This window comes from Ceratotherium simum, chromosome 8 (assembly GCF_057802395.1).
Source record: "Ceratotherium simum simum isolate JZ-2026a chromosome 8, ASM5780239v1, whole genome shotgun sequence".
Classification (NCBI taxonomy): domain Eukaryota; kingdom Metazoa; phylum Chordata; class Mammalia; order Perissodactyla; family Rhinocerotidae; genus Ceratotherium; species Ceratotherium simum.
The window spans coordinates 5781217-5805139 of NC_141907.1; the positions used below are offsets into that span (position 1 = coordinate 5781217).

Here is a 23923-nt window from a genome sequence, read left to right on the forward strand (position 1 = left end):
TGAGCCGATTGGACCACAAACTCCCTGAGGGTGGGGACCCTGTCTCTCACCCAGGCCTGAAACAGGCCCCGGGCATATGGAGCCACGTTTGCTGAGTGGGTGAACGTGCCCAGCGGTGGTTCTCAAAGTGGGGTCCCCAGACCAGCAGCATCTGCATCACCCGGGACCTGGTGGGAAATGCAGCTTCTCAGGCTCCACCCCAGAACTGCTGAGTCAGAAACTCTGGCGGGGGCCCAGCGATCTGCATTGTAGCAAGCCCTCCAGGTGACGCTGATCAGAGACCTAGAATCACTGCCCTGCAGAATGCGCAGAAGTCTCCCCCGGACCTGGTGAAGGGTCCGTGGAAGCCACGTGCTTACTTGGGCTGATCTGAATCGCCCGCCCCTGAGCCTGACAGCAGTCTGTCACCTACGTTCAGGCCTGGCAAGGCTGCAGCCTGCTGGGCCGTCATCTGGGGGTTCCCGCACTTGAGGGGTGACGAAGCGCTGTTGACAGACTGGAGGAGGTTGTACTTGCCAGACCCCCTGGGTGGGATGCTGTGTGGAGCTGGGAGGAACGGATTGACAGACTGCCGAGGGTGGGTGAGCACCCCCAGGGGCATTTGGCAGGCGCAGTGCCCGGTAGGGCGACCAGCTGTCCCCCAGTCTGCCCAGGACGGAGGGGCTTCCCTGGACTCCAGCCTTTCAGTACTAAAACCAGGAATGTCCCCAGGCAAACCAGGACAGGTGGTCATCCTGGCATCCAGCGCTAAGGGGGAGAGGCTGGGGTGGATTCCGCAGCAAGGCCTGCCACATTCGCTCCTGCTGCCCCAGCTCCCGGGCTCCAGCTAAATAAAAGTAGGTACAGTCACGTGCCACATAATGACATTTTGGTCAATGACAGACAGACTATATGATGGTGACCCCATAAGATGAGTGCCACATAGCCTAGGTGTGTAGTAGACTATATATACCATCTAGGCTTGTGTAAGTACACTCTATGATGTTTGTACAACGATGAAATCGCCTAATGATGCATTTCTCAGAACACGCCCCCGTTGTTAAGCGATGACTGTAATTTGATGCCGCTTCAAATTCACAATCCCGCCAGGGCGCCTCCGTGTCTTACTCAGTCTTGATGTTTATGTTTTAGGGATCCTGTCTTAAGAGTCCACACTGTGTAATTCTATTTCTACACCCTTCAAGAACGGGCAAAATCAATTCTTAGTGATGGAGATCAGAACAGTTACTCTGGGGCCCGCGGGAGCCTCCAGGGTGCTGGACTCGGTGGTGGAGACGCAGGCCTGTGCGCGACGTCAGTCGAGCCGCCCACTTGGCATCTGGATGCTGTGATGCTCGTATGCTGCTCCACGACAAACAATGAACAAGCTTTTGACCCGGAAGTTTTACTTCTTCTGATATGTAACATCATGTGTTTCAGAGAATCCGAGAACTGGAGGATAAGCTGGAGGTCCAGAGGCGACATCTGAAAGAACTGGAGGAAAAGGTAGGTGGTCTGAGCTCTGACCACCCACTGGGTTCCCTTCCACGGGGTGTCGGCGTGGAATCTTTTCTGTTTTCCCATCAGTTTCACGATGCCCAGAGAACAGGCTGTGCTCCCGCCCTCCCCTCTTTTCCCCATTCCCCCCAAATTGGCACGTCAAGAAATAAGTAGCTCCTTCAAGCACTGTTCTAGGGAAAAAAAGTGCATTCTGGGATCAACTTTGTGGGTGACGGAAGGGGGGGATGTCTTTTTCACAAAGACCTTCTGCTGCACCCCTCTGACACCACCTCACCAGGAAAGATGAAACGACCCTCTTTTTTGAGTGAAAGACCAGCCACAGACAGAGGTTATGGCCGACGGACTCATTCACCTTACATGACTTCTATATGCCAGAAACCAGCTGTGTGATTTTAGAGTCCCTTCCCTCCCAGGAGGAGGTGGGGCTGGCCTGTCCCATGTTCACATCCAGCCCCATTTGTCTCCCTACAATTGTTACCATATTATGGTGAGGTGAGCCTGAGAAAGGCAGACACTTGTCCCTGCTGCCACTGCTGGGAAGGGATGGCTGGGGTCCCCAGGGATGTCGTAGCCACCCCACCAGCCCCTCCGCCACACGCTTGCTGATGGTCCGGGCAGACAAGTGAGTGCTGCTCAGGACCACGTGTGTGCGCGGCGTCTTTGTCACGGCACTGGCCACCTCCCGTGCATCCGCCTGGTGGCACGAATTCCTTGAGCTCAGGGACCAGCTTTACTTCACATCCTCATCCAAGACGGTTCTAGCCACAGGACAGGGCATCATCAAATGCTTGCAGAGCGAGTAATAGACAAGTAGAGAGAAAACCCATAATTGCACTTTCTATGTCACAGAGGTGAGCTCACGTGTGGGAACACGGTGAAGGACTCTAACCCCGTCTGGGGGGTCAGTCAGGGACAACATGCCCGAGGAGGAGATCCCAGGCTCAATCTTGAAGGGCGATGCGCAGTCACCCTGGGGAAGAAGAGGGAGAAAGGGCATTTCTGGGCTTCAGCTGTCTGAGGCAGGCCTTATGAGAGAGGAAGCCAAAGTCAGGGAAGCCACCAGAGGGCAGACTTGAGGGCTATCTAAAAATGGTGGCAGCCACCTCTGTCCCAGAGGGAATCAAACACAGTGTGCCCAAAGAGATAGACAGCTCTCCAGATGGTAGACGAGTTTTAGAAGCTTCCTCTCCTTTCTCTCCTGCGAGTTGGCTTGCACGCAGGTGAAATCACCTTGCTGGCATCGTCCCATCTCCACCTGCAGCGTCTGGGCCTCCCGGCCTGCACAGCCGGCGGTGTCCTCAGGGGGCAGTAGAGGGTCGCGGCTGGAGGGTCCGTGCACAGAGACTGGGCGGGTTCTGCCAGCAACCTGGAAGCCCCTGTGGGAATTCGAGTTTAAGTGGATTCCTAGGATTCCCCATCTGCCAGATGTCCACACCCCTCAACCTTCTGGGGCTATTTTGAGGACCCGAGGGGATCTCAAGTATAATTCAATTCAAGAATGTCTCGGGGATAAGCTGGCTCTGCAGGCAGATGTGTCTGGGCTCCGCTCCTGGCTGTGCCCCTGGTGGGTCCTGAGAGCCTAGGGGTTCATCCCCGCTCCCTGCCTGGGTCTTCTCTGCCGCTGGAATGGCACCCCCCATCTCCTGGGGGGCTGTGAGGGTTAAGTGAGAATGAGGATGTCACGTTCTGAGCCCAAGGCCCAGAGGCGGTGGGTGCTACCTACGTCTCTGTCTCCCAGCGGGCTTTACGAGTTTTGTCAGCAACATGTGTCACAGAGCAAGAAATGACGGAAAAAAGGACTTAACCATGCCACACTTGTTCTTGCTGATTAGAATTAAAGATCAAGTGGGATGGGCACATACATAGAGTAACGCGGAGTAGGGGGAATAACTGGGAAATGTTTGAATCCTCTTTCTGGCTCTTTTTTACTCTTTTCTCACAGCACATGTTTGTGGGTTGGTCTGTCTCCTTTTATCACAGAAAGGGCTTGCCAAGGCTGGCATACAGAGATATGGACTCCTGGTTAGGACTATAGGACTAGAAATGCTCCAAGATGCATGCATGTCAACGTCCTTTCCCGAGGGGAACTCCTGGCCTGTGCTGGTGGAAAAATGACTCCAGCCACCGTCAGTGGCTCATTGTCAGTAGTCAGGAACTCTTCCCAGCCACACCCCGCTGGGTGGTCTTGGCAAGTCCTTCCCCCTCCCCAGGCCTCAGTTTCCCCGTGTAAAAAATGAAGAGCTAGGAGATTCCAAAGGGCCCTTCTAGCTCTAACTTCTCATGATTCTAGACCTTGCTTAAAAGTTGGTGGCTGTCTGTTCGGATTTTAATTTTTTCAATAAATAATTTAGGGGAGCTATTACTTTGTTTTGGGAAAAAAAAAAGAATTATTTTCAAAAGCCCCAGATGATGTTCAGACATGTTTCATCTAATGACTAGCAATTCTTTTTGACCAAAGCAACTCATGAATAAGTTAAGGAAAAAAACCTACTTTCAAACTGACCTGTATAGTTTTTCCTTCCTTTAAGGGCATTTTTTTTTCCCTGCTAGTTTTTCTTTTTAAAGTAGACTAATCAAATGGCGCAAAAGATTTTAAATAGTAAATCTCTTGGGAGAGTGGCCCTGGCAGGGATGGTGTAGGGGAGGGGTTCTGTCTCTGCAGGATGGACTGGGTGACCTATGACCTGGGGTGGAATCTCCCTTGATCCTTCTGCCTGGCCCTTTGGTGGGAGCCACCAATCATGGCCATCAGAGGGTCCTTCCTCCAATTATAAAGTGTCCTGCCCAAGTCCTACAAGAAGGCCACATCTCAGCACCAAAAAGTCCCAGCCTGGTGTCACCTTCCCCGTCTGAATTAGCCGCATGTCTGTGGAGTGGGATTAGGGATAACTCGAGGTTGTGGAATTGCCGAGGGCCGGTTTCCCTGGTGGAATCGCCCCCTGAAGCCTGCGTACTTCCTCTTTCCAAGCCCAGTCCCACAGTAGTTCTTGTGAAATGCTGCCATTGAATTCCATACTACATATCTTACATCTTTTTTTCTTTTCTTTTTTTTTCCTCATTTTCTTTTGGTCTTATTTTATAGTTTTTGTTCCTTTTTTTGTTTTTCTCACTAGCATTCATTCTGTGGCCTTGATGACTTCCGTGAGCCAAGAACTCGGGTTGGTATCCTTTGATTTTCACTGAAAAAGTGATGATTTTCTAAAGAGGAGAATTCCTCCTAACTCTGACAGTGACATTCGTTGAGAGACGAGGTGCCGTGGAAGGTGCCCTTGTGGTAGATTCCTCAGCGCTCATGCTCACGGGGCAGCCTGGGATCATGGCGAGTTCCACCCTGGGGGGAAGATGGGGAGAGCTCACTGTGAATAAGAACGGGCTACAGGGACCTGGTTGCCCCCCTGGTGCATTTCACCTTGAAAAGGGGCTTTGTGGTTTATTTCCAACAGTTGTCTCCATTTTGGCTTCAGTATCTGGTGCTTTCTACTTCCCGTGGACCAGTAAATTCTCCATAGGGTCCAGACCATAGTGGGTGCCCGGCATCAGGGCTCTGCATGGGCAGGAGGCTGACGGGCAGTCCATGCCTTGCATACAAACTGCCTGGGAAGCCTGCGGAAAGAGCCTCCAGCTCCCGGCCCCGCTCCCCCTGCCCCTGACCCCCAAGCCTGGTTTTGATGCCTGTGCTGTGCTCAGGGCCCTCCAGATGGAAGCCATCCTGGCAGCTGGTCCTGCTCCAATCATTGGGCCCTGAATGTCCCCAGGCCCCAGCTCTCACCCTGAGCTCCTGCTCTGGCACCCAGGTCCTTCCCCATTCTCCCTGTTGTAAGTGCCTACCTTGGGGGTCTGGGGGTCTGCCAGGTAGGCAGGTCTCGAGGGCAGGTCTGCCCTCGAGTCTAGAGATCTGCCCCTGAATCCAGCCTGGGCCAAGAGCCTGTGAGCTCTGGGGATGTCTGCAGCCCACAAGCCGCCTGGACCCCTGGGCCAAGCTCTGATGCTGTGTCCCTGCCTGATGTCCTCGGGGACGCCCTGAGCCTGACCCCTGCACACAGGGCTTTGCCTGTGTCTCCTGTGTCCCGGTGCCTAGGCTAGTGCTTGGCACGTGGTCGAGGTTCATTCAGAGTTTGTGCAGTGAGGAAGGGAAGGATCCCAGGTCTCATGGATTGGGAGTGGGGTGGCCATGGGGGGTGGGTGGGGGCTGGAGGATAGGCCATCCGAGCCCTGTTTCCTCTTCCCCTGGATTGTCGGGGAGGGTCCCTCCATGAGCTCAGCTGGGGAGTCAGGTCAGCAGTGGGGGCAGGAGGGGGCAGATAAGCCAGAGGATTATTTTAACCCTTGGTTCTTGTGTCATTTCAAATTATTTTTGATTCTACAGGATAGAAAAAGAGCTTATGGAGTAAACTGAGTCCCTATGGCAACCCCTACCCTACTCTAACCAAAATTCAACAGCAAAGCAAGCTATTCAAGCCCAGAGACTGAAACCAGAATTCACATATGCTTGACTACAGCTCGAAAGGGAAGCCTTTTGGGTCTGTGGCTGGGTTCTGGCCAGGCCTAACTGTAGGAGTTCTATAGGGACGATGGAAACTTTGTCAAGCTCGGGGCCATATCTGAGTCCCCACTGTAGCACCTTCAAGAGCCCAAGGGGCAGAGACCTGAAAACCAGGAAACTAAGTGCAATTACCAGAAACTGAGTGACTGGGGAGCCGCTGCATTGTCTGTAGACGGGCCCAAGTCCTGTCCCTGCTCCGCACGCCTCCCCCGGCTGCGGAGTGCATGCCTGGTTGGACACAGACCCATGTACATACGTCTCCATGAACTGTGCATCCACACGCTGTCAGCCAAGTGACTTGCAAATGTCCCTGTGATCTGAACCCAAAGTCAAGCCCAGTCAGCAAAACCCTCTGGATCCGTGTGCAGCTGGATTCAGCAGCTGGCAGCCAGAGAGAGAGAGGGCTGCAGCCTCATCCCCTGTGGAGGGTGGACCTCAAGCGACCTCAGATTTCCAAGGGGGAAGCCACTGGCTCCATCGTTTCCCTGGGCATGGCACTGTGGAAATCTCAGAACACGACTGTGCCTGAGACCACGTGGAATGAGGACGGAGAGGGCAGACATGGCCCCTGACCAGATGATGCTCGGGCTGTCTTGCATCTTGGTTGTAATTCACAAGGGGCTGCCGAGGAAGAAATGCTGGGAGGTGCAGCGTCCTTGGGGAACTAGGCTCCTTCATGGGGGTCTGAGACCAGGTCCACTCTCTCACAACCGTGGAGAAGGAGGCAGCCCTTCCTGATCTCAGGAGACCAGCCCCTGAATCACGCCTCCCAGGAGATGGATGGAATGGGGCAGCTGAGGAGGACAGGACACCAGTTGGTGACAGTCAAGCCCAGGAGGGGATCCCAGAAAAGGGAAGTTGCTTTCTGATGTTGTTGCTGTTGTTATTCTAGGGCGGGTGGGGGAGCATCTCCAGAAGGAGGCACCTGCTCACAGGAGTGTCCTCCCTTTGGAAGGAAGACATTTGGAGTCATAATAGATCAAGTGAATTAGGTAATGAATGTGAAGGAAAGGACAACCACATCAATGTTGGAAGACCCAGCTGAAGGCAAGGATGGGTTGATCCCAAGGATGGGAGGATTCACTGGTCTGTGTTTGTTGGGCTGCAAAAGCAATCCTGCGATTTCTAGTGAGAAGAACCTTTGGAGAAAACAAAAATGACTGAAATTCAGGCCACTGAGGGAGTCAGTTGGGGAGGGAACCCAACAGAGGAGCTGAAAGTTCTCAGAAGGCAAATCCAAGAGAAGGATATGGTGATCAGCACAGAAGGGGCACCCCAGCCAGATGGGGAGGGATGTTCAAAGCAAATTAAAGGATTGGGGGGTGGGGCTCTAAGCAAACACACACCAAGACAACTGAGAAGTGACTGTTGTCTTTTGAAATCTTAACCCAAAGCACTCGCCACACCAGCCTCCATGACTTACCAACATATAGTGACCAAATGGGAACAAACTGATGTCTTTGCTTGAAAAACCAGGCATCTGAGCACTCCAGGTGGTGAAGGGAGTGTGGAGTCATGCAGTGAGGAGAAATGGAAAGCACGTCTACTTTCTCTGGGCTGAGGAAGCAGAGAGGCATTGCTTTGCTAACCTCTGTAGGCAGAAGTCCGGGAGGCACGCATGGGTCTCTGGGGAGCTCTTCCGACAGCACTGTGTGTCCATCCTCTTTCTGCTGCAGGACTGTGCGGGAGTGTGGTTCTCATGTCCTCCTGTCCTCGTCCTCTGTCTGCTCAGCTCTCCCAATCAGACAACAGGGCAGGAATGGCATTGGCTTTGAAGTCAGACCCATCCCTGACTGCTCCAGCCCAGCCGCTTCCCTGCAGTGGACACTGGCAAAGTACTTGCCGCTCTGAGTCTTAAGTTCTCCATCTGTGGGATGAGGTGATAGCTCCCATGCAGTGCCTCACGGGAGATCTTCTTTGAGCAAAACTGGACACAGGACTCCTGGATCCTGGCAGGAGATGCAACAGGCAGCATCGGCTGCCCCCTCTGTGGGAGTCGTCCTCAAAGGAGACCATAAGCCCACGGGGGTCCAGGAGCCATTCTCTGAGACAGCCCAGGTGTGAGGGAATGAGGCTCACACAGGCAGGTACGAGAGCTGCCCTGGCTTAGAAGCCCAAAATCCCCAGTAGGAGCCATTATTTCTTGTGACATCGCTCCCAAGGTCCCTGCCCAGGACAGGCCTGGTTCCAAGAGCCATTGTCCTCAGGGGGCCTGAGCTCTGGCGGCCCACCAGGTGCATACCTGGACTTCACCCACAGCCCTCCGTCCCCAGATGAGGTGCACCCCTCAGCGTTGTCATGGTTTTTGCCTAGTAACACAGCCGACGTTCCACGCATGTGTGGTTTCAGGGGAGGGGAGCTACAAGGTCAGCTGAACCCACGGTCAGTTTCTCCTGCAAAAAGGAGAGGGGTGGGTCTCCCCGTTACCACCGCCCTCCTCACAGGTCTACTGGGAGGGTGCAGGGCGGGCCCGCGTCAGCCTCCTGGCGCAGGGTTGACCCCGTGGTGCGGCTTAATTGTGTGTTTCCCTCTCCTCACCCCGGCACCTCACTCCTCTGTGGGCCAGCGGCAACCAGCGGGGAGCTGGCAGGGAAGTCCAAGGGTCAGACTGTCCCGTCCCTGCTGTTCTGGCAGCTTTGTGGGCCAGGAGACCAGCCATGCGGGGTGACAAGCCATCCCAGTTTTCCCGGGGTGCGGGACTTCCAGTTTTAAAATGGGGAAGGTCCCCAGCAAACCGGGACGGGTGGGTCCCCCTACAGCCACGAGGCCTTTCTCGTTGGTCCCACTTCAGTTTTGATTCCCAGCTGATTTGGATGTGTTTCCCTCTGACGCACATGCTGAGTTGGACTTCAGTGACATGCAAAGGGTGGGGCATCTGCGCTGAGCTGATGCTTCCTGAGTCAGCTCACCCTGAAGGTCCGAGATTTACTGACTGCACCCAGCACTGTGCAAGGCCCTGGCGGGGGCACTACAGGTACCCTGGGCGCCCACACCCTGCCCCTCATCAGGGGACCGGGTCACCTTGGAGAGCTGGACTCTGTGCTTTAGCATGAGCTCAACACCTTCTAAGCAAATTCATTCACTTTCCTTCCATCGGCTACTCCTGCCTCCTTTCTTCTCCAGCCTCCCATCCCCCAGGCTGAGAGTCTCAGGGTCTGTGGCTCCTGCTTGTCCCTCACCTTCCACAACCAGTTTGTGACCAGCAGGAATCCCACCTGACACATCCCGATGGCATGTTTGCTTTTGTTTATTTTCTCACATCTAACCAGAAGCTGCTAGAAGCCTGCCAAATTAGGAAGGAGATCCCCACCAGCCAATTTGGGGTGCTCCTCTCCCCAAGGTTGTCTAAGAATCCTTGCAGGCTTCTGCAGACCCCAAACTATGCCCGTCAGATCCCAGCTCTTCGTTCCTGATGGGAGCTGTGGTCTTCAGACGGCTGGACGCCCTCCCTCCACCATCTCTCTGGGGCTGCTGTTCCATCTGACGTGGGGACGCCAGGGCCCTGCTCTCAGCCAGGGCCTGTGTCCTTCCTGTGACCACCCTCAGCCTTGGAGAACCTCACCGAGTCACCGAAGGGTGCAGGGCCCCATCCTTACAGCTGCTCCACGGCAATCTGTCCCCACCTCCAGGTCTCCACCCCTGAGAAGCCCACAGGGGTTGGTTGATAATCCAAGAGCAGGCCATGTTCCTTTCCATCTCCCTCAGACCCAGAGGGGTTGTTCCCAATGAACTTCAAAGTCTTGTTACTTATCCAAAAGGAGCCTGAAGACACTTCCCCAGGCAGGGGTCCTGGGACTCAAACTGTAGTTTACCTGTCCTGGGGGAGAAGAGAGGATGTGTCCCCCTCAGGGCTGCTCCCCTAAGAAAGGGCTAGAACACCTGCTTCCTCCTTGCAGGGCGCACAGGGATGTTCGCAGTTGGTCCCTCTGCCCTGTTCAGCTGTCAGCCACTCCTGCTCCGGGGTGCTCCTTGTGGCCACGTGCTGGGCAGTGTGCAGAGTGCTCTGCATAGATCAACTCGTTTATCCCTCAACAGACCCCCCTTCATGAGCAGTTAAGGGATTTGTCCAGGATCCATCTGACAAGCGATAGAGATGGGATACAACCCAGGTGGTCTGGCCCTGGCGCCTGAGGTCTGAGTTGCTCCACTATGCCTCCTCCCGGCCGACACCTGGCCCTGCTGCCTCTGACTTCTCCGTGTCTATTGCAAGCCCTCTGGCCACCCAGCACACTCGCCACCATTGGAGAAATATAGTTAAAAACAAAATCTCCTCCCAACCTCTCCACAAGGTAGTGGAAACTTGTGGAAACCTCTCCACAAAGGTAGAAGAGAAAGAGAACAATTTTATTATGGAATGAGCATCACACCAGAACAGGATGCGCATCACAGGCCATCCACTAAGAGGTTTGCAAAGACAGAAATCTCACCCCCTTATTAGCCCAGCAGGTACAGCCCATTCCATACATGCTCTCGGGATAAACAAAAATTCATCCTCAATTGAGAGGACTCGACAGCACCGTTTATTACACAAGGGTCACCCTAAATCCACCTGGCCTTTGAGGTGACCCTCTGTGTTCGTTAATTTGTTTCACACAAAGGAAAACTGAACTTCGCCCATCTCTATGACAGGAGCAGGGTTTGCAACTTGGAGCTGGGCACCCACCGAAGCTGTACTCCTACCCTCCCATGGGAACAGGGAGATAGGGGTGCTATTTTCCTTGGATGTTTACATTCCAAAGAGATGGTTCCCAGGTCCTTGAGAGAGACATTCTTGGTCAGAAAGCTGGGAAAAGGCTCATTTAGCTTTTCAAAGGATTTACATGTGTATTTTAAAGAGATGAAGAAAAAACTTACAAGTTTTCTAAAGTAAATGCTCTAAGGAAAGAGAGGGGGTAATCTCTTCCGTTATTTTTAACAGGGAGAGTTAAGCCTCTTAGTTTTAATTTCTGTGTGTCCTGGCACCACTCTGCCTCAGGCCTGGAGCACTAGCTCCTCCTCTGTTCTCGCCCCCCACAAGCCCCCGGGTGCTCCACCCTCAAAGTAACATCTGACCAGGCCCCTCCCTGGCTCTAAATACTCCAGGGACCCCACTGCCCACAGAGAGATACCACAGTCCTCGTCCTGCCCTCACCTCTGTCCTGGGTCCTCATTCCCCCTTCTGTGTATCCACCAGGCCAGCCAAACCCAGGTGGCTCCCATTCCCTTCACCTGCCTGGCTCTGCAGTGGGCCTTTGGCCTGAGGCTCCCTCTGCCTGGAGGAATCTTCTGCCCGGCTCTACCATCTGCAATCCGCCATTCCTCTGCCATCCCTCCACCCTCTGGCTCCCTCCCGCAGGGCACATTTTCTCCCATCCGGGGTCATGGTGCATTCCTCATCTCTCAGGTTTTGGAGTCAGACTCAGATTTGACCCCAGACTCTGCCACTTCCGATCTGCGGGCCTGGACAGGCTTCTCCACCTTCCAGAGCCTCTGTTCCATCATCTATAAAGTGGTCGTGATAATGCCCACCTCACAGGGTTACTGGGAGGATTGGACCAGAGGAGGCGAGATGCCCCAGTGCAGCACCAGTTCTCCATCCCCTTCACTAGCAAATTCTAGGTCCTTAATAAAAGTTTGCTCTACTCAAAGAGGAGGCATAGAACTTCCTTCATTATGGGCTGAAAACTTAAGCTTCACTACTGAGAATTTACAACACTCTGAATTTATAACATTCCAGGTCCTGCCTGGAAATCTTTGTATGCATTATTAAGCTTTTAATCCCAAGTGACTTTTTCTGTGCCTTTCTTGCTTTGGGGGAGTTCTGGCTTGCCGGCCTGTAAAACGAGAGGTGTTCGTTCATATTGTGTGATGTTTGTGCTGTGAAACCTGAGTCCTCGCTCATAAATAATCCACGTGTTCTTGCCCTCCTTAAAGGATAGTGTCCTGCGTAGTCTGAAGGCGTTGCAGCCACCTCCACATCTCCAGAGAGTCAGTGTTGCAAATTCACTTGATTTCATTAAGTCTTGACCCATGAACTATGTACAGGATGGAGCCGATGGCTAAAGGACGGACTGAGAAAAGTTTCAGCTACGTTGTCAGAGCCCCCAGCGGTGATGGGTTTGATATGATGAACGTTGACGTGAAGATCGACACGTCCTGGATATTCCAGGACATGGAGGATGGTGGTGAGGAGCAGGGATGTCTTCCAGAAGCAGCCAGAAGCCCAGACGTGGACACAGGGACGCTCAGGAAGCAGCTGGAACCCTCAGAGCAAAAGCTGTCGGCAGCTGTGGACAAGCACATGATGTCGGAGTCCGGGCTGAGGAGCAGGTAAATATGCCATTTGGACCTTTTCTTTGTGAGTTAAAGAATCCTGGGCCATCATAATCATGTTAGAATGGTGTGTTGAATCGTTTCTATGGCGGAGGAAGCAGGCCCACCGATGTTACATAACCTGCCCCCGGCCGTCCCTGGCTCTCAGTCCTTCTCTCTTTCCGTCCTCTACTCCCCATCCCTGGGGCTGGGCCTGCAAAGAGGCTTCCGCTGCCCCCTTGCTCACTGGCCTCCATCTGGGCCCAGCCAAGGGGAGGCACTGCAGGCAGAGGAAGGGAGAGCCAGGGGACTTTTCTCTTCTGCTCTGGGTGAATCTCCGACTATGGCTGCAACTCAGTCGTGCTTTTGGCTTCCTCTGTGCTCCTGCTTGTGCCAGGTGGCCTGGCTCCTGGGTCCCAGTGTCACCACTCCCTCCCCGTGAGTCCCTCCAGCCCCAGGGGCAGAAGTGGCCCTGGCAGGTGGTAATGTCCGGGATGCCTGTCATCTCTGTCCGGGCTTTCAGCTCATCCATCTTCTTTATAAAGATTCCCTGTGTTTGTTTCTTGCTGCTGAAATTCCTGGCATGGGCTCTGTTTTCCTGACTGAACTGACATGGTCCAGAGGTTGGGCATTTGAATCAGGTCTTTCTCCAAAGCCCATGCTCTATCCAGATCATTCTTTGATACCTAGGTCAGCAGAATGAGGTGGGGCCTTGCATATGTAGCAGAGGAGAAACGCAGTGTGGCTGCATAAATGCATAAATACAGTTATGGCTGGGGTCGATTCTGACAGATTTCCTTAATATCCCAGCAGCCAAGTGTTTCGGATTTGTCTGAGACGTCACCATTTTCTTGTATTTTCCTTCATTTTAATAAACGCAAGTCATTAAATGTGTATTTACATGTGTTTTACTTTTTTTCTCTTTGTAAAACTTTTCACATGAAGAAATTCACACATCAGAAAAATTATTTTGTTACTCTGTATATCATTCTATGTGACTGTCCCTTCCTTCCTCCATTCGTTTACTCATTCCACAACCTGCTCTTACCTACCACAAGTCACATACTAAGTTATATCGGTCTGCTTGGGCCACCATAACAAAGTTCCGCGGACCAGGGGCCTTAAACAGCAAAGATGTACTCTCTGCCAGTCCTAGAGGCTGAAAGTCTGAGATCAAAGTGTGGGTAAAGTTGGTTCCTTCTGAGGCCTCTCTCCTCGGCTTTTAGATGGCCGTCTTTTCCCTGTGTCCTCCCGTGGTCGTCCCTCTGCGTGCCTGTGTCCTGATCTCCTTTTCCTATGAGGACACCAGTCGGATTGGATTAGGACCCACCCTAGTGGCCTCATTTTACCTTAATCACCCTGTAAAGACCTTGTCTCCATATACGGTCACATTCTGAGGTACTGGGGTTAGGACTTCACCATACAAATTTGGGGAGACGCATTCAGCCCACAACGTAAGTCCTGGGGGTCAAAAGCTGGAGAAGGCAGGGCCCCTGCCCTGGAGAGATGAGTAATGCAGCCCACACATGGTTGTGCATTCAGATCTTTCTCCAGAAAGGTTGGTGGTGAAAATCAGAATGTCAGTGGGCCTGGGGAAGATGGGGCAGGAAATTCCTGCCAAAGGAGGAATTTGAGAGAGACAGAGATCCCAGGGGCACTGCGAGCGGGGGAGAGGAGGGGCCTCTGTGTCTGAGGCCTGGGGTCAGGCCATCCTGGAGAGGGCACCCTGGCCCCACCAGTGGGGAGATGTGGGCTGCATCCTCTGTCCTCTGAAGGGCGGATGCACTGTCTTGCAGCAGCGGGGCAAGGAGAGGAGGCTGGATCCACGGCAGCGGTGGAGGAGAAGGGGAGTTACTGTTTGCAGAGAGCTTGCCATGTGCACCACGGTGCTGGCCTCCCCCACCTGCCTCCATCGTTGCTCCCTTGAACCCTGTGACACGTAGAGTGATGTGATCCCCTTTTCCAGATGAGGAAACTGAGGCTGAGAGGATGAGATACATCATCCAGGGTTACTCAGAGCTGAAGCCAGGGTTTGAACGCACAATTCTGAATACAGATTTCAGGCTAATTTCAGAATGGGTTTGGTCTAGCTGGGGTATAGTAAAGGTTGGTAGTGTACATTGGATGTCACTTCAATTGAAGAGTTAAAATTGAAATGTATTTACTATAAAAATAGAGCAACAACATTGTTAGAAATTTGAGAAAGAAAACCCCACTCCCATCTTCATAATGCTAACATTGTTGCATAATCATTTCCACCGTAAATGCAACAAAATTAATAATAGCCAACCGCTTAGGAAGTGCTTCCTCTGTGCGAGGCACTGGTTACGTGTTTGACATGTGTTAACACATTTAATCCTGACAACGAGGCAATGGCGTTATCCACGATCTATAGATGGGGAAATCAGGAGGCTGGCGAGTTAAGTAACTTCTCCAAGGTCACACACCGGCCACGTGGGGGAGCTGGGCCTTGAACCGGGGGAGCTGGGCCTTGAACCCAGGCAGCCTCCCAGAATCTATCCTGCTCCCTGACGGAGTCTCCTAGTTTCAGAGCACTCTTTGCAGCACTGCATATTAATATTTTTATCTTGCCATTAGTCAGTGAATAATGGCACTTCATTGTCTATTTCATATTTGTGGGTGTATTGGTTTCCTATGGCTGCTGTTACAAATTACCACAAATGTGGTGGCTCAAAACAACACACGTTCAGTGCCTACAGTTCTGGAGGCAAGAGTCCAAAATCTGTCTCCCTGGGCTAACTTCAAGCTGTGGGCAGGGCCGTGCTCCCCCCAGAGGCTGTAGGGGGGACTCTCCTTCCAGCCTTTTCCAGCTTCTAGAGCTGCAGCCCTTGGCTCCAGGCCCCTTCCCTCTTCCTCCATCTGCAGAGCCAGCAGCAGAGCATCTTGCTTCTGTGGTCGCATTGCTGCAGTGGTCACGTGGCCTTCACCTTCTGTGTCAGTGTCCCTCTGCCTCCCTCCTATAAGGACTATTGTTTTTATTTTTTTTATAATTTTATTTATTTATTTTTCCCCCAAAGCCCCAGTAGACAGTTGTATGTCATAGCTGCACATCCTTCTAGTTGCTGTATGTGGGACGTGGCCTCAGCATGGCCGGAGAAGCGGTGCGTTGGTGCGCGCCCGGGATCCAAACCCGGGCCGCCGGTAGCGGAGAGCGCGCACTTAACCGCTAAGCCACGGGGCCGGCCCGAGGGACTATTGTTCATTACAGTTAGGGCCCACCCAGATAACCCAGGATAACCGCCCAGTCGCAAGATCTTAACTTAATCCCATCTACAGTCTCCTCTGCATTTTAGGGTAACATTCATAGGGTCCAGGGATTAGCAACTGGCTATATTTGGGGGCTATTATTCAGCCTGCCACAGTGAGATTCGTCATTTTCTGCTTAGTTTAAGTATAGGGATAATATCAGAATTAAATATTGTCTCAGCTTTCTTGTTTCAGGTTGGTCTCAAAAGCTAAAAAGAGTGGCTTTTCTTGTCCCATTCAGATACCACTGCATTTTACAACCCATCGGAGGTACTCAGCATGACTCTCTGACTGATTAACCTGGGGCCACTCCTCCGGTTCAGTTTGGAAGGAGCTTGATTATAATTTCACACAAGAGGGTGCACTCCTTTCTGTCACCTTCCCGACCCTCCTCCAGGGCCTCAGAACTAGAGTGGGACAGGGGCCTCTTGGCCTTACTATTAATAATAGTGCACCGTTTGATTGAACCTTCATAACAACCCTCTAAGCAAGGTGCAATCGCCTCTATTTTACAGATAAAGATACTGAGGGTCATAGTGGTGAAGGACCCCAGTTTAGGCCCCGTGACTGGTAAGCAGCAGAGCAGGGATGCAAAGCTAGGTCCTCACCCAGGGAAGCAGTCTGTCCTGGAGGAACAGGTCACCCGGCGTGGACTTGGGTAAAGGAGTGAGGATGTGCAGAGCTCGTCCACGTGGGCTGTGAATGCGCTTCTCGTGCGCTTCCTGGTTCCTCTTACGAGATTGGCACATTAAAGGGCCTTGGGTACTGGGCGCAGCGGGAGACAGGCGAGTCTCTGCGTCTCCTCCTCTCCCAGTGGACTTCCCTCCATCCACGTGCTTCTTCCTACAGAGCTGCGGTCAGGGTTCACCTGCAGTCTGGGGATTACGTCACATGTGACACAGCTTCAACATCTCCCGGGATAATAAAAAAGCCTTCATGTGGCTTAACCACCCCTAACCATCACAGCCAAACCATTTCCAATTTCTCACTTTTGTGGGTAATACAGAGATTAATTTTTTAAATTGAAGAAACCATTTTCTGCATTTCAATCGTTTCCTTAGAAGAGATTTGCATGGACGTAGCTCAAACACCCATGGTGACAGAGGAGACAGAGCACAAGGTTAAAAGCATGAGTTTGGAAGTCAGACAGTTTGGACTCTATAATACTGTGTGACCTCGGGCAAGTTGTCTGGCCTCTCTGATCCTCACTTTCCTTGTGCGTGAAGTAGGCATAACAGAGCCCACCTGAGGGCTGTAATGTGAGGATTAATGTCTGGTTCAGGCTCAGTCTCTCTTAGTTTCAGGATTACTGGCTCAGGCATGAGAACGCTGTTCTGATTCCTGATGCATGGTGACTTATTATCCAAAAGAGGTCTTTGAAGTATTTTAGATCATCTTTAAAAAGATATGTATGAATGTTTTACAAAATGTAATTTTGTCAGAATAGTAAATTGGCCAAATGACAGAAAACAAGGTGGACCCGGCGTCTGGGAGAAGCGCGGGCCGCGTTGGCATCCTGAGTGAGCGCCTTCCCGCTTCACTGCCGCAGAATCCGGGAGCTGGAGCAGTCTGAGCAGAGACTCCTGCGCAAGGTGGACCAGCTGAGCGCCCGCGTGTTCCGGGAGCGCAGCGCCTCCCTCCGCGCCCAGGAGGAGCTGGAGGCGCTGCAGGGGGAGCTCGCCAGCCAGGTACGACCCCTCTTTCCGGTACTGTTCCTCCTCCCAGGGGGGCCCCCGCGTGTCCTGACGTGGCGGCGGCTGCAGTTGAGGGGACAGGAGGCGGCCTGGGAGAGCCCAGCCCGCAGGGGTGGAGGATCCGAATTCCAGCGGGGGGGCGGGGCCTCCGGGCCTGGGTGAGGTCACGCGGCCTCTGTGGGCCTCACTGCCCCGTCTGTACAACGGGATCCCCATCCTGCCCTGTCCGCCTCCTAAGGCTCCTCCTGCTGGGATCCACCGGGGGTGTAAGGGCGCTGGGTGACCTTTGGGGCTGTGCACTCCCTGGGGGCTCTGGTCAGAGGTGCATTTCTGCAGCCTTTGCGCCTGACCTCAGGGGAGCCAGCTCTGGCCTGAGGACAAGACGACTGGTGCAGGGTCTCTGCCCTCAGGAGCTGCTTGCAGGTGGGGACACAGACAGGAAATAAGGAGCTCCGAAGCTGGATGCTGGGTGCCATGAGGGAGGTGTGGGCACCGTGTGTGTGGGCATAGGGGGAGGGGAAAGATACTGGGCCGTGTCGGTCGGGCCTCACGGGAAGGGCATGCCAGACGTGGGGAACAGTGTGGGCAAAGGCACGGCGATGTGGAAGAACATTCTGGGACCAAAGCAGAGGGTGTGGGCGGGCAGGGAGAGGGAATGTGAGACAGGAGGGTTCCAGAGATTGCCAGGGCCGTGGTGTGGACTGAATTCTGAAGGCAATGGGGAGCAGACTTTAGAAGACTCAAGCAGGGGAGGCCAGAGGCAGGCTCTGGGGATATCATTCTAATTGCACGGGAGAGAGAGATGGAGGCAGGGGGACAAGTTACAGTGCTACTGGAGAAGCAGTGACTGGAAGGGGGGCTCTGGAGGCAGAAACCTCGGGGGAAACCCCGGCTCTGCCACTCTCTAGCTGTGTGACCTAGGGCAAGTGACTTAACCTCTCTGGGCCTCCATTTCCTCATCTGTGAGACAGGAATGACATAGTGCCAACCCTATCGGATTGTTGTGCGAGTTAATATGTGTAAAACACTCACAACAGTAGGCATTTAAATAACACTGGCTGCTTTTGTAATTATTAGCTTTTATTAAAAACTTCCAGGGGAGAGATGGCGAAAGCTGGAGGGTAGGACAAGTTTATGAGATTCTGCAGAGGCAGAAATGACAAGCCTGGGAGGGCAGCTGCACGTGGTTCCACCCATCCCTGGAGGCATCCTGATTCCGCTGGTTGCTACTTGCAGTGCAGCCCAGTGATTGTCAAATTGCAGGGTGACATGTGTCAGTGGGCCATGAAATCTATTCCATGAGTCACAACCAGCAATTTAAAAATAGAATCGACTGGGAGATATGAAAGGGCCATCACATGTACGAAGGGGATGCCGTTTCTGGAAACTTCTGTGTCAGCTGCCCATGCGTGCATGTGTATAACGGGGCACGCTCTTTGGGAAGCAGTCCAAAAAGTTTGAAAAACACTGGTTCAGCCATGAACTGAAATAGAAGTGGAGCAGGGAAAGATAAGGAGTTCGATTAAATTGAATTAGTCTTGGAGACACCAGGGAGACACGCAAGTGGCATTTTTCCCTTGACATTGAACTTCACGTGCAGAAAGTAGGGCTAATTCTCCTCCATGGTTCACAGCACCATCACCAGCGTCCAGAGGAGAATTTAATGTGAGGTATAGTGGTGGGGGGTGGGATTCCACCGTCAAGAATGTAATTTCTCCATGGAAGATACTTCAATAAATATTTTTGAACCATGCCCTGTGGGATTTCCAAGGTGAATCGGACACAGCCCTGCAATCACGAGATGTCACAGTGCTGAGGGTGACAAGCAAGGGATGTGCTGTTGGGGCTCAGAGGCCCCACAGACCGGCGGCTCTGTAGGAGACTGAGCCCGTTTCCACAGCATCTCTTTATTACGTTCTCGTGTAATCTGTGTGCTCCTGGAGAAGCCTTGTCACGAAACCCCATTTCCAGATGAGGAGCATGAGGTGGTGAGGGGCAACTGTTACGAGATGTTCAGAGATTCAATTGGAGATGTGAAAGAAACTTTACACTCCAAATAAATGGACGGAAGGTATATTTTATTATATAGAGGATAGTAAAGGCGATAGTCCGCAAACAGATCCGAATAGGTCAAATAATAAGCAGGAAAAACATCAGCTCAACTGGAAAGGGAAAACATCCACATCAACTGAGATAGCGGAAGATCCGAATAGGTCATATAATGAGAGGGAAAAACATCAGCTCGACTGGAAAGGGAAAACATCCACATCGACTGAAGGGAAATGACACAAATCAACCGGAAAGAGAAACACCAGGTTGACCGAAAAGAGAATCAGATCGGTTACTCACAACATCCACGCCCCACTGCCGGGAGAGTCCCTTCAATTGACACGGCTGGGCGGGAATCACACGTCCTGGGCAAGACTTCCCTTCCACAGGTGAGACTCTCACCAGGCCTCGGTGTTCCCATGCACAAATGGTTATCAGTGGCGTACGTGCACTGAGCCTCCTGGCTATCATCCGAGCCCAGCAGTTGTGTACGTGCATTGTTCTCTCCAGTTATCGTCCCAGCTCAGCACAGATGGCCAGTCCGTCCTGTGCTATGATGCCCAAAGAGCCTTGAAATGTTACAACTTGCAACTCTCTCAGTGGGAGAAGGGCCAGTTCCTACCACAGAGAAAGCAGCTTTATATTTCTTTGTGTGCTGGTGGCTATAGGTCAATGGAACAGCCAAACATGGCTGTACTCGTGTCAAGACACAACCCAGCCTGGAACCTCTAACCCTACATCTCTCTGCATAGAGGTGTCTGCATTCCGGAGCGAGTTTTGTAGAAGTGCATGAACGCATGCTCTCTGCCCTTTGTTCCTGGCATTTGCCAGGTCAGTGTTGCCCTGTTGTCCATATTCCCAGCAAGCATTTGCGTGCAGAGACGCCTCATTTCTGTAGTGACCTGTGTCATTCTGGGAGCCGATAAAGGCAGATCCCTCCAGGCGATGGAGCACTGTGCACGGAGCATCGAGCACACTGACTACAGGCTTCACACTGTTGGGCACACCAGGAGCAGTTTCCTCCCAGGGACTCCGGTTTTTACCCGCCTCACATCCCCCCAAACAAGCCATCCCCCAAAGCCCGGGAGCTGCTCCCAGGTCCCCCTCTCACCTTTGCTCTTGCTGTCTGCTTCGTCTCCTGCGAGCTCTCCTGGCCAAGCGGCGGCGCAGGCACCAGCCGTGAAAGGGAGCTGAACTTGCAGGCAGTTCCACCCATCGGCTTAAATATTTCTGAAAGTTAGACAAGGATTCCCGTTTTCGCAGTGGGTGGGTCCCCCCAGTCCAGCTCAGAGCTCTTGGGGGGCAGGGAGGGCAAGGTTTCAGAACAGGGAGAGTGTACTCAGGACAGGTAGGTGGCCAAGTGGAGGAAGAAAAGGTCAGATACACAGAGGTTCCATGTGCTATTATGCAAGTCACTTCTGAGCGTCCCAAGGGGCTAGTAACAGTACTCACGGGGAGGGGGAAGGGGGCGTGTATTCACAAGGATGAACACCTGCTGTGACACTGGGAGTCCTGTGTCATCAGCCAGGCATTAACCCTTTAGGCACTGGGAAATGGAGAGGTCTGGGAGGGCCCCGGGGGGCAGTGGGGACAGCAGCCGGCTCTGGATGGCGGCTCTTCACAAGCTAATGTGGAGGCCTTCAGTATGGGACCCCCAGCGCAGCCCCCTGGGGCACAGAGGCTGATGCCCATCCTGCCCCCTGCACAGTGTCCTTCCAAGGACTCAGAGAGCTCACGGGGGTGCAGGACCCCTACTAGGGTGAGGTGAGTGAGGCACTCACTTTCCATGTAAAATTTTAGGGGATACCCAAAAACTCACTAGTCGAGATAAATAATATTTTGATGCAATATTTTAATGCGAACATTAACGCAAAAAATCCATGATGAACAAAATATCGAAAGTGAAAATAAAGGCAGGGTCAGTGTGACGACTGTGTGTCCCTGGACTTGCTTCCTGATGCCCTCCTCCACCGCCAACCTGTAGGTTCTGGAGAAGGAGCGCGCGGCCCGGCGGCAGCGGTGGCGGCTGCGGCGGCTGCGGGAGCGGCTGCGGCGCAAGGACGAGGCGCTGGGGCGGCAGGCGGCGGCCCTGGAGCGCTGCCGGCGGACCCAGCGGCGCCAGCTGGGCCTGGTGCGCGAGCAGGAGCGCGTCCTGCGGGCGCAGGTGCAGCGGCTGGAGGGGGACGTGCGGCGCCTCTGCCGCGCCGCGGGCCTCCTGCTGGCCGAGCTGGACGTCCCGTCCCCGGGCAGCCTCCGATCTCCCGGCCCGGCCGACCCCCGGCGCGCCCCCGAGGAGGCCGCGGAGCTGCGCGCCCTGCAGGCGAGGGCCCAGCGGGAGCGGGACGACGCTGCGCGCCGGCTGCGGGAACAGCGCGCCACTGCGCGCCGGCTCCGCGGGCAGCTGGAGGAGCCGCGCTGCCGCATCTACGGGCTGAGGCTCTCGGAGATCGGCCTGCAGGGCCAGCTGGAGGACCTCGCCGAGCAAAACAGGAGCCTGCGAGAGGAGCTGGGAGCCCAGGCCCCGGGGGACAGAGCGCGCAGCACCGCCCCTGATGGTCACTGTAGCCTGGTAAGTGGCCGCACCCCAGGGCAGGAGTAATTTTTCGATTTTCTTTCTTATACAGCCACTTGGTTAAGTCACCGACTCCTTCACTCCTCAGTCTTCCTTTTCATCCACCCATCCAATCCCACCAGCCCCAACCGACCATCTGTCCTTCATTCCGTCCAGCCACCTGCCCACCCACCTACCCAGCCAGTCCTACCCATCCACCTGTACAACCTCACCCACCCATTGAGCATGGCAGCCACCTCACTACCCATCCGTCCACCCGTTCATCCACTCATCCACCTGTTTCCCACTCACCCACTGCTTGTTGGCTCCTCTGTCCACTGGTCTCCCCACTGGTCTCTCCACCATCTTATTCACACCACCGCCTGTTTGTCCATCCCTCCACCCAGCCACTCTCCAGGGAGCCAACCAGCCACTCTCTACCCCTCATCGTCTGCCCCCTCCTGTCCGTCCATCTATCCAACATTGAATGAGTCCCTGCCGTGTGCCGGGCCCTATCCTAGGTGAGCGCCTCCTCACGTGCTCAGGAAGTCTCCCCTGATCCATCCCCTCCTTGCGAGAGCAGTCACTGCTTCCCCCCTCCCTCCCAGCTCCAAAGGTGACGACAGCTGCCTGCGTGCAGTGCTGTGTGTGCATCTTCCTTTCTCCTCCTTAGACTGTGAGCTCCTTGCGGGCAGGGTCCAGGTTGGATGTGTCCTTGTAGCCCTCACCTGAGCAGCATCGCACGGGAGGTCCCCAGGACTGCGCAGGAGAAAGCGCACAGGTTAGGTCGCTTTCTGGTTCTCCTGTTGACTAGCTCTGTGACTTTGGGCCAGTTTCTTAAGCTCTGGAGGCGAGGGCAGACTGCACACTTGTTGATTCATTTGACTGACGGGAAGAGTCAACGCTCACATCTAATGCACTCCTGCCCTGTGCTGGGCATCCTGCCGGACGTCTTCACAGGCGTTGTTTCACTTAATGCACCTGAAGACTGTGAGGCAGGTGCTACAAGTACTACCCCTCCACGTAGGGGGAGGCTGAGGCTCAGAGAGGTGGTGCATTGGCCTGTGGTCACACAGCTGGTAAAAAGCAGAACTGGAATTGGATCTGAATTTGTTGTGAGTCTAAAGCGCTTGGTTTCTCCTGCACCGGCTGCCTCTCTGAAAAGACAGAGTTAACTCAGCTCCCTCAAGAGATCCGGATCCCACTTCCCCCCACTGGGTCAGTCTGCATTTACGGAAAAATCAGTGAACAACCTCAGCCCAAAGAAGACTGCTCATTTAAAAAATTCAAATTTCACCTGAAATTTATACAATGTTTTAAACCAATGTTACTGCAATAAACAAAAAATTTTTAAAAAAAATTCAAATTTGTCTTTAGACCCGGACAATCTATTTCAAATTAACTAGAACTTTAAACGCTCTGTGTTTTCTCCGGATAATGACGTGTACCCTGCCAGGATCCTTTTAATAATGAGTTTATCTGTGGCCGTATTTTATCTTTTTACTACTTTATCCTCCTGTTGTCGCTCTTCTGCACGTCCTGTTCCTTCTTCCTCCGTTATGATCATCAGATAAAAGGAAAACAGTGTACATTTAATGTTGTCACCTCTCTGTAATTTTGTAAAATAAATCGTGTATAGGTGGAAGTTGTCATTTAGAATCCTTCCTGTAATTTTCCTAAATGTAAGACTTTCATTTAGGCTGCTGGCTTAAGTCCTAATCTTCCAGTCTCTCTGTCTTCCCGTACACTGCCACTCTCTGTAGCTCAGAAAAAGAGTGAAGACCAAATATTTAAGAGACTCCCACTAACATTTGTACATGTGGTGTTCTTGTCTCTTAGAATTCTTAGAACAGCCTTGCAAGCCAGGTGCTGTTATCCCACTGAATAGATGGAGAAACTGAGGCCCGGAGGTTAAGTGACTTGACCATGGGCACCAGCTACGAAGTGTCAAGGCCAGCAAAGGGACACGGGCCAGATCAGACTCCAAGCTGCTGCCCTTACTCGAGATGTGGGGGCCAGAGTTTGTCC

At 53.2% G+C, this 23923-nt stretch overlaps 2 protein-coding genes across 3 annotated transcripts in view; both read left to right on the top strand.

Annotated features, from left to right (window-relative positions):
* Nucleotides 1-6200, top strand: part of JAKMIP1 (janus kinase and microtubule interacting protein 1) — a 166199-nt gene extending 159999 nt beyond the window's left edge. The window contains exons 20-22 of the mRNA XM_014788875.2: nucleotides 1420-1485; nucleotides 4614-4658; nucleotides 5867-6200. Of these exons, the coding sequence (XP_014644361.2) occupies nucleotides 1420-1485; nucleotides 4614-4658; nucleotides 5867-5896 (141 nt within the window). The 3' untranslated portion in view covers nucleotides 5897-6200. The remainder of the gene's footprint in view (nucleotides 1-1419; nucleotides 1486-4613; nucleotides 4659-5866) is intronic.
* Nucleotides 6201-7349: 1149 nt separating this feature from the next.
* C8H4orf50 (chromosome 8 C4orf50 homolog) overlaps nucleotides 7350-23923 on the top strand; it is a 58418-nt gene continuing 41844 nt past the window's right edge. The window contains exons 1-5 of one of the 2 annotated variants that reach the window (XM_087434682.1): nucleotides 7350-8130; nucleotides 11957-12352; nucleotides 17151-17289; nucleotides 21329-21913; nucleotides 22577-22597. In XM_087434682.1, coding sequence (XP_087290808.1) covers nucleotides 12060-12352; nucleotides 17151-17289; nucleotides 21329-21913; nucleotides 22577-22597 — 1038 coding nt within the window. In that variant the 5' untranslated portion in view covers nucleotides 7350-8130; nucleotides 11957-12059. Of the gene's footprint in view, nucleotides 8131-11858; nucleotides 12353-17150; nucleotides 17290-21328; nucleotides 21914-22576; nucleotides 22598-23923 lie in introns of those variants that run through there. The other variant, XM_087434683.1, reaches the window with a different exon arrangement.